Source organism: Poecilia mexicana, unplaced genomic scaffold, assembly GCF_051168715.1.
Source record: "Poecilia mexicana isolate PSO_F unplaced genomic scaffold, ASM5116871v1 scaffold_8, whole genome shotgun sequence".
Taxonomy (NCBI): domain Eukaryota; kingdom Metazoa; phylum Chordata; class Actinopteri; order Cyprinodontiformes; family Poeciliidae; genus Poecilia; species Poecilia mexicana.
In genome coordinates, this window is record NW_028263377.1 from 10821283 (window position 1) to 10831977 (window position 10695).

General features: G+C 37.0%; 1 protein-coding gene across 1 annotated transcript; it reads left to right on the plus strand.

The window, feature by feature from the left end:
• Nucleotides 1-5271: 5271 nt before the first annotated feature.
• Nucleotides 5272-8014, plus strand: LOC148157975 (uncharacterized). Its single transcript, XM_088008240.1, has 4 exons — nt 5272-5999; nt 6106-6261; nt 6892-6984; nt 7691-8014. Exons 1-4 carry the CDS (start codon nt 5394-5396, stop codon nt 8012-8014), a joined length of 1179 nt encoding a protein of 392 aa, XP_087864366.1. The 5' UTR covers nt 5272-5393.
• The last annotated feature ends 2681 nt before the right edge of the window (nt 8015-10695 follow it).

Sequence of the window (10695 nt, forward strand, 5' to 3'; positions counted from 1 at the left end):
ATTAACTTAAAAGACACACATTTCATCTAAAACAAACGGTTAACTTTGAGTTGAAGTGAACCAATTAAGTTGAATGCAGTTTTACGTCTGACGTCATTACGTAAGCTTTGCCCGAGACAGATCCACTTCTTGTACCGACCGCTTGTGCAGCCGCCATTTCTTCTGACCATCGACTGTCCACCGGATTGTAATAAAACAGTAAGTATTCTACACACCATGGCAAAATATTATTTAAACGGTGTAAAAATATTAATGACTTTTTCTACCTTTAATTTGAAACAGTTAACTGTTTTTAACGTTGAAGTATCATCAGTTATTTGCTTTGAACACATTTGCTAGTTGTAATTTGCCGCGCTATTCGGCATGTTTGAACTTAACTGCTCTGTTAGTTAGTGAACGTTTATTTTGAGTGTGTACTTTTTATTTGACCCTAAAGAACTTAAATAGCTGGAAGCCGGGTATGTAGTGAAAAACATGAAATGTGATTTAGACTGGAGACGTTCAGGGCTGGTGCTGGTGGACCGAGAACTGCTGGCGTGTTCCGGTCGGAAGCTAGACTGGGTCAAAGTGTGGGAGCAGCTAATGCACTGCAGTGGTGGCCAGACTTTATAACAAGAACTACTGGACAGGTTGTTTTTTTATGGGTAAGCTTAACGTACAGTTACGGAGGTGTTAGTGTTATACGCAAAACTAATTTAATGTGACGCAACTGCGCTCTGCTCGTCACTTGTCACCGTGAGCTGCAGTCAGGGAAGCCATTTGTTCCAATTGTCAGGCTGCTTACTGACGACATGATATAAAACGCATAATATCCTGACAGCGCTAATAATCCATAAGATGTCATTTCTCTTAAAAAAGAAAAAGCAAAAAATAAAATAAGCAATTCATGTTTGTAGGAACTTTGAGTTAATTTCTCTTTCCCACTCTCCAGGCCTGGAACCAAGCATCATCAGACCATAGAAGGTAAGCCATATTTGCTTCACTAAGCTTCTAATTTAGAAAAAAAAAGTTAAGTTATTAGTTAATATGCTGTATTGTATTAATAATATGAAAAACATATACTCTAAACTAATTCAAAAATAGGTTCGATAAATAACATCATTTTAAAGTAAAAGGAATAATAGGTGGTCAAAGAACGAGATGAAATTAATTTCCTCCAAAGGATTGATGAGCTCTCCCTCAACATGGGGTCAGAAGCTCAGTCATCTCGGAGAGGCTGAGATTAGAGCTGTTGCTCCTCTACATCCAGTGGAGCCATTTGAGGCGGCTCGCGCATCTGATTAAGATGCCTCCTGGAAGCCTCCCTGGTGATGTTTTCTGGGCACGGCCTGCCAGGAGGAGGCCATTGTAGTGGGACTATGTCACTCAGCTGGGCTGCGAAGTCTTTAGGATTCCAAAAGGTAGGGAGGTGGCTGGGGAGAGGGAAGCTGCCCTTGCAACCCCACTTTTGATTAAGCTGTTAAGAATTAATTATAGTTAAACAACTTTTTGTTTTCCCACCAATATCTAACATTATTTTAATTTCTAACACTAAAGAGTGGACAGACATAAAAATAGAAAGGCAATGTCATTTTTTGTCCCTCATAGGGAAAATTACATTGCAACAATTACATTGCAATGTTTGTGTAAACATACATTGGTATATGTATGTTTACACAAACATACATATACCAATGTGTGTTTTTAAATATGCACACACAGAGAATTAAGAGAAACATACTGTACAACCAGGGCAAAATTACAACCTAAAAATACTTTGGTAGACTTTAAAGTTTAATCCCATCCTAAGGAATATGCAATTGAGAAGGACAATTTAAGAGATGTGCAATTTTGCCTAAAATATTTGCAATACTAACAATATGACATTTATTAATATAGAGAATGTTTTTCTAGGGTATTAAAAACATACTGTAATAATTATGGTTAAAAATGCATTCAGAATCTATATTTTACCAAACAGATCTCAAGTATTGCATGGGGGTAAGATTGTAACAGTACTCAAAATTGACTCTGCATCCATATTTGTTTAATCTTCCTTGCCTTCAGATTTGGCAACATACATGTAACACAGTTCCTCTCTTATCCTTCTAGTGTTTCACTTCATGTGGAGATGCAAAGACTGCGAGAGCTTGTTTTCCAGAAGATCTGAATTGCTCAAGCACTACAAACTAAACCACAGGCATTATGGACGGGGCTATTCATATCCATGCACATATTTAAGTTGCGCATGTAGATTCAAGACCTGGAATGCTTTACTGAACCATTTATCAAGACATCATCCAGTCCACCAAACAGTTAACAATGACTTAACCACATTCAAATGCCCCATTTGTGATTCTAATCAACTTTCCACGGAGAGAGATTTTTTTCAGCATATATTTCAACATCTCAAGAATAAGGAAACAGTCACATGTGTGTTTCAGGACTGTGTTTATCAAACAAATAATTACGAGAACTACAAAAGTCATAAATACAGAAAACATTCTGATGCTAACAATACATTGAAGACTGGGATTACTGAAAAAAAACAATTAGACTGTGGTGAAGAATTGTGTGCTAGTTTTGGCACTGACATTTTTGATCAGGACAGTACTGTACAAGCTAATCCAAATCCCACATTTAACAGGAATGATTCTGAAAACTTAGAGAGAGATATTGAACTTAAACTTGCATCAGTTCTTCTAAAGTTAGAAAGCACTTATCTTGTTTCAAATGCAGCTATTGATGATCTATTGCAGGAGTTAAACTATTTAATTGGTTCTTTGTCCCTGCCTGTTACATGTAGAACTATAACCCAAATACTACACAATCATCTTTGCCAGTTTGACCCATCAGTTGTTGAAAACCTTGCCAAGTCCCTCTGTGAAACAAACCCTGTAAAAAAAGCAATAGGAGAGAAAGGCTCCCTTTCTAGTGCTTGGAGACGAAAAAAATTCTATAAAAGACATTTTAAAGTGGTAGAACCTGAAGAATATATTCTTGATAAAAAAAATAGAAAGTCATTCCAATATGTATCAATCCTAAAGTCTTTGCAGCAAGTTCTGGATTGTGAGGTTATCTTGGATCAGACTGATAACTTAAATAGTCTTAATAAAGTACCACAAAGGAGTGTTCATGCATATAGGTCTTTCTACGATGGGTCATTTTTCAGTGAAAATGAGCTTTTGAGTAAGGAGGAGAGCATTTCATTAGTATTATATATAGACGATTTCGAAATATGCAACCCTCTCGGGACATCTAAACGGAAACATAAAATTTGTGGTTTATACTGGATTCTTGGAAATTTACCACAGGGGTATAATTCCAACTTGTCTTCCATTTACCTGGCTGCTTTAATCAAAACAAATGATTTGAAGTGCTATGGTTACGAGAAAGTTTTAGAACCTTTACTTAATGAGCTTGTGATTTTGGAACAAAAAGGGGTCTTTGTCTCAAAGTTGGGGAGAGCTGTAAAAGGCACAGTTCAGTGCGTGGTTGCAGATAATCTTGCTGCCCACAGTATTGGTGGCTTTGTAGAAAACTTCACAGGGTCATACATATGTAGGTTTTGTCTTGCAGTTAAAACAGACATTCAAACTACAGAGGTTAAAACTGGTGCATTTACCTTGAGAACCAAAAGCATTCATGCAGATTGCTTAAAAAGTATCGAGGAACATGAATTGCCAAGTTATCGGGGTGTAAAATCAGCTTCCATTTTATCGCATTTGTTGTATTTTGACATTACCACAGGTCTTCCTCCAGACATTGTACATGACCTGTTTGAAGGAGTTGTTCCTTTTGAACTAGCTAAGTGTCTGGGTGTTTTGATTAAGAAAAAGTATTTCACTTTGGCATCACTGAATGACGCAATAGCGTCTTTCAACTTTAAGGGTACTGATAGAACTAATCGACCTCAACAAATTTCCCTCCATTTTGAAGCCAAAAAAAGTGTTGGGGGTAATGCACATGAGAATTGGAGTTTGCTCAGATTCTTACCTTTGTTGATTGGACACAGAGTGCAATATGAGGAGCCAGCTTGGCATATCTTAACAGACTTAAGGGACATTGTTGATCTTGTTGTCTGTCCCATGCACACAGAGGACTCTATTGCCTACCTTGACTTTAAGATCTCAGAACACAGAGCACAATTCCAGGAGGTTTTTCCTAATTGTGACCTTAAACCAAAACACCATTTCTTGGAACATTACCCACAGTTGATTCGCCAGTTTGGTCCTTTAGTAGCCTTATGGTCCATGCGCTTTGAAGCTAAGCATAGTTTTTTTAAAAGAGTTGCAAGAAATATCAAGTGCTTTAAAAATGTCCTCTGTACTCTTGCAGACAGACACCAGTATCAGATGGCACATCATTTGCATTTATGTGGTTTTACAAAACCTCATTTGGAAGTTACAAATGTTTTCACAGTAACAACTGATGTTCTTGATAAGGGAATCGTAAATGCTCTCAAACAGAAGTTTTCAAATCTGGCCACAGTATGCATGACTAAAAGTGCAACATTTAATGGACTGAAGTATAGATGCGGGATGATCTTGATCCATGGCTCATTGGGAGGATTACCAGAGTTCATTGAAATCATCCAAATGGTGATCCTGGCAAACCAGCTATTCTTTCTGGTCAGAAAACTTGAGGGGTGGTATCTTGAGCATTACAGATCTTACAATCTCAAAACATCGTTAGACAAAGAACTGAAACTCGTTGAGCTACAAGACCTAACGGATGTGTACCCGCTGGTAGACTACAAAATTCGAGGAATGCGTCTTGTGACAGTGAAAAGATATGTCCACGTTTTATGGTAATATAAGATTGTACAAAAAATGTAATGCATGTTAGATTTTATTTTTTCTTTATGGCTGAAACTACCTTTTATTTTGTCTTCCCCTCTATAAGCAAATGTCCTAACATTCAACTAATATATGTCATATATTGTGAAGAATTTAAATAGCGGCCTTCATCACTTAACTGTCTTTATGCCCTTTTTTCAGATTGCCATGGCAAGTTCAAAACCTGCAAGACTGAAGGTGATTCTAGGAGAGAGCAACACTGAAAAACTGACTCTTCCAAATGGCATACCAGATTCTCTGGATGATCTTCTCAGCAAGGTGAAGGATACCTTTGGTTTAAAGACCAACATCAGACTGCAATATATGGACAAAGACTTTGGTAATGACTTCTTCAACCTCAGCTCAACTTCTGACCTTGAGGACTTGGGAACAGTCAAGGTGATTCAAGAAGAAGCAGTTCAACCTTTTGTTGATGTCATTGAAACAGCTCCATCTTCTTCTGCAGTTCACTCAGATGACAGCAGTTCTTTAGCTTCAAATGACACTATACTCCTCTCCTCCCCTGAATCCTTCTCATCGCGAACCCAACAATGGCCAGCCATCTTTCCCATTCCCATGTTTTCGTATGACACTGAACGTCAGCTACAGAAGGGGAATTCTGAGTATCAGGCAAACAACAAAATATTGACAGTCACCCCACGAATGAAGACTGACATCCTAAATAGATTAGTAGAAGAGATCTACAGATACAGAGCCTATCCAGAGGACGCACAGTTCTGTGTAGTTGCAGAGGCCTTGATTAAAAAACATCCATGTTTAAAAGAGCCTGGTTCATTCAATGGTTGCTATGGTTGGAAACAAAGGCTGAAGTACAAAATGGGAAACTACAGGACTCTACTCAAGTTTCAGGGATGTCCAGAATTGTCTGTTAACGCGCTTAAATCCAAAGCCAGTACTTCAGTGTTTCCCGCTGCAAAAATAAAGAAGCCAAGACGAGCTGAAGCCAATTTCTATCCTTCCTTTCCAGTGGGAGAAACACAAGAAAGTATGGAAAAAGAGAGAATTGAACTCTTGACAGCAATCAAAAGGAGGAACAATGACAAGGTCATTGCGGACAAAATGGCTCATACCTTTGCCTACAGGCGTCAGGAGGTGGTGAATGAAGAACCTGGCATAGAGGATTTCAAGGACAGATGGCCTGCCCTGTTCCAACAGAAAGAGGTAGTAATGCAGACTGAGGATTTTTACTTAGATTTTGGAATGATTGGTCAGTATTTACTTTAAGTCATTTTGTAACATACAAAATAAGTTTTATTTTGTTTCTCAGATTAATGCGGAGTTCCTGAGACTCATGGCTCTTCCCCTTGAGCAGACTTTCTTTGCCCAGTTGGACAGGCTCTCAAGTCAGCTGATTAAAGTCATCAAAGCCAAGGGAGGAGCAACACGTGCAAAAATAGCTGGAATCATGAGAACCTATGATGAGGTATGGATATCACTGATAGGAACACTGGGGGACATTTACCATTTTTAATTTAAAACAAAGAGGTTAAAGTCTCTAGTTACTTTCAGACTTTTTGTTTTAATTATTAATACTTGATACACTTTGTGCAAAGGTGATATCACTCAAAGAAAAGCAAGTTTAACTGTCTTATGTATTTTTAGTGGATTTAGTTAGTCTGTATTGTGGTTCATTCATGAATTTCATAAAATACACCTTTCTGTCCAACTTGCCAGAAACTAGTGCTATTTGGTACATTTTTTTGAGCTTATTTTAAAATTAAAATTTTTTAAATGTTAGACTTGTATCAATTTTATGCTGCAAGATAAAATACAAACAACAAATGATATTCATTAGTCCTAGTAGATTGTGCTAAGAAAAAGCCTTAACCTCAACAATATAGTCTAGTTTCACAAATTGAGACTTGAAGCATAAATGTGGCAGAGGTGGAATTTGCGTAATTTTGAAGAGCACTATTAAAGCCCGGTTGACATGTGGGCTTCACATTATGGTATTTGTTAGTCCTTTGCTGTTGTGAGCAGCCCAAATATATTACTGTTACATCAGAAATCTTGTCAGAGATATGGAATATTGATAACAATAAATTTTCTCCAGGTGGAGGACATTGGGATTCGAAGGGAATGTGTTCTGAAAGGGCTCATCACCTTTCTTGGAGAGGATCCAGAAGACCTTATTAAGGAATACTGTGTAAGTTTCTTTTAAAGGTTTGAAGCCGCATCTTAACCCATTCAGGAAAATTAAAAAATTCAATGTCAGTTGCTTGTACCTTTTTAAATTATTTCTGGCCTGGCTTTTCTATATTTAAACATCTGTTTTAATACATCAGGCAGATTTGGTGTCAGAATTGTAAATTTAACATGGTTATGTCCTGCTTAAATCCAACAGAGGTGTGCTTTGCTATTCAGCAAAGACCATTATCTAACTTCACTATCAACTTCATTTCCTGTTCACCAATATAACAAACAAGTTAATAAGAATGTTTTAGTCATGCTATTTTCATACCAGCTCCAAAATATCTGATAAGCAACAGAAATATGCATTTTGTGTTGATTTCCAACCTAAGATGACCATTGGCTTGGATTACTATTCTGCTTTGATGTATAATCTATGAATTTGTTTAAGCTAAAGCCTGCAATATGAAAAAACACATATAAAGTTACATGCTTGCATTATCTTTTCTAAAACCTTAAAAATCACCCTTTGAGTTATTCAATTTTTAATGCAACTTTGAACTTGTAAAATTTATCAAGGATATTTCAGATGCCATAAACGATTCTCTTCAGTTCACAAGCTGTACACTTATACTTAATGCTTGCATTTATAAGGCTTTTATTTTTCAATTGACAGATTAGTTACAGTCTTCAAGTTTAACATATGGTTTATCTTACTACAGGGCAGCTGTGGAGATGATGCCCAGATGGAACTCAAACAACTCACCCTGGCAGTGTTTGTGATTCGGAAGGAGGGAGAGGGATTGAAAGAATCCCCAGAAGACATTGGCATTGTCATTGAGGGAGTGGAGGTGTTGCATGACCTGACTTCAGTTGCCTCAGCATGTGCTCTGCTTCTGGGTTTGATATATGCCCTCAACCTGGCTTATCCGAAGCCTCTGCGCTTCACATTTGAAGTGTTTCAAAAAATCTTCATGCAACTTGACCAACACAAAATGTCTCCTAAAGTTCAGAATTTGTTTGGAAGACTTCAGACCTCTCAGTAAAGACAATTGTATGTTGTGCAAAAGGACAGATTATTTTCTGTCTTTGTTTGAACATGAGGGGGCTGTGTTTTGGAAGCTTAACCTCAAGGGACTGAACTTTTTGAATTTCTTTTGGGACATTGTGCATATTAAAGCCACAGCATTAGTAGGCTGCTGTAGTATTGTTCACAGACACTTTCACAGTGTTTTTTCATATTTTTTTTTCAATTTGGATTAAGCAGTGCTTAATGTTTACTATTCTGTTCTGATGTCAGTTAACTTAAGTATCGGAGATGGTTTAAATGCTGCAAGCCATGACCCCACAACCTTGTTTGAAAGCATGTAGATGTTATTGCTTGTTTTCAGTTTGTTCTTGAAGATGCTAAAAAACAGTCACACATGTTACATTTTATGTAAAAACAGTTTAGGGATTGAGAATGTTGATTTCCTTTATTTTAGGAGGACTTGTGGTAAATCTGAAAAACATTTTTTTCAGAGGAATACATCTGGATTCTACAAGCTCACACAGGGATGTCCAAGGTTTGTCCTGGAGAGCCATCAATGTGCAACTGTCAGATGGACTATTTCAATACCACCTTGCTGAATTTACACACCAGCAGACACTCAGCTGAGCAGAGGCATAGTAATGAGCACTTAATTTTATTTGGAGATTGGATTCATCTGAAAGTTGGAGGATGGTAGCTCTCCAGAACTCGACTTGGGGTACCCCATGTTCAGTTTACTAAAAAGCTAACCCAATTAAGCAGACAAGCAAAAGATATGTGTAGTATGTTCAGTGGAAAATGTGTTGTGAAAAATCTGTAAGTTTGTGATTTCACAATAAAATTTAACATTTTCTATTTGTGCAGTGTAGATTTGTTATAACCAAGTTGAATTTTTGGGTAGTGTAAAGGAATTTTACTGCTATTGTAAAAGCTAAAACATACTTTAAAAGTGATTTATATTTAAGCATTATTATAAGTACAAAATATGCATAAACGACTTTGGGGTAGTTTCATTTTTTAAGTTAGAACAACTTAAATTTTTGAGTTGACTTTCTATAAATTTAAGTAAGATGGATTAAAAATTTGTATATGAAATAAAGTAAATAAATTGAGTTAGACTGACCTAAATTTATCAAGTTAAACAAACTAAAAAAATTATGTTGATCCAACTTAATTGAATTACTTGTTACTACAGAAGTAATTCAATTAAGTTGGATCAACTTTTTTCTTTTTAGAGTGTGCATCCCAAGAACGACGCATGGAGAAACTGCTTTCAGTTTCTACGCTCCTGTAATCTGGAACAAACTTCCAGGAAACTGCAAACACGCTGAAACACCAACACAAATCAGTCCATCAATGTGAAACGATTACATGGTTTCTTTCTTCTTTTTTGTGTGTGTGTGTTTTTTTATAAATAAAAATGAAAAGAAAATGTAGCATGTCTTCATACATGCCGCATTATCTATAATATACTGATAAAATTATTGCAACTTTTCAATGCAATTGCAGCTGCAGGTTTATTTGGGGTATGTCCTTACTGACTCCAACACATATAGAACCTGTAGTGTGTGGCGGTTCTCTGCAAAATGGGCCAAAATGAACCGAGAATAGGGCAGACGGATGGAATCTGTGACCATCAATTTTCCTGTCTTGCCACAGACAGGCAAAATTAGGTATGAACTTTGACTGGGCCATTCTAACATATGAATAAAGCATTCCAATGATGGCTGTATGTTTTGGGTTGTTATCCTGGTATAAGATGAACCTCTGCCTATATGTTTCTCTTCTAATGGACACAGCATCTTACTCTTTCAACATTGTCATGTATTTAACTCCATCCATTTTCACATCAGCTCAGACCAGTTTGCACAGGATGATGCAACGCAAAGTAGTGCATAGCTGTGCTACGGAAATGAGAATGAAAAGAGAACTTTAAAAAGTCTGGCATGCATTCGCATTAAGCTTGTTTATTGTGATACCCTCAAATAAAATGTTGTGCCTAACTGCCTTCGGAACCGTGGTTTGTAGAAATTTTAAGTAAGCAAATATTAGTCATCAAATCAGGGACAAAAGCATCAGCTCAGCAATAAATTGCCTCCTCCTCCTCCTTCTGATAAGGACACAATTTGATGTCTTGACCCCACAGGATGAAATTGAAGACAACATAAAGTTCTACAAAATACATTAAGGATTGTGATTGTAACATAACAAAATATAAGGGTTAATAATGTTTTGTTTAAGATGCTTTAAGTCGCAAATTAGACATACTTGTGTGGTGAATTGTAGAAGATGAAGCTAAAACAAGCGGCAAGCTGGGTAAATTTATCCAGATTGTCTTATAAAGCTGCACAAATATATCTCAAAGGCTTAGAGGATGAAGACTCATGGGGACATTACATGCGGAGCTGCAGAATGAAGGGATCTGGGGGTTGACTGGCTGTTTAATGTATCGCTTTAAGGGCGGACATGTTAATGCTCTAAATGTAATAAATGCCGAGTCAAGACTGAGGAGGAGAGGGAAAAGAAGGGATTTCTGAAATAAAGATCGAAAAGAAAATCAATTTGGTGTTGCCTGCAAGTTCCTCTTCTGTTTTGGTCTCTACTGTTCACTTCATCAGTGTTTAATATTCTGTCTTTGCAGTGGACATACAGTGAAGCCAATTTTATGAATGTATGCATATGCTTCATCACGCGTTA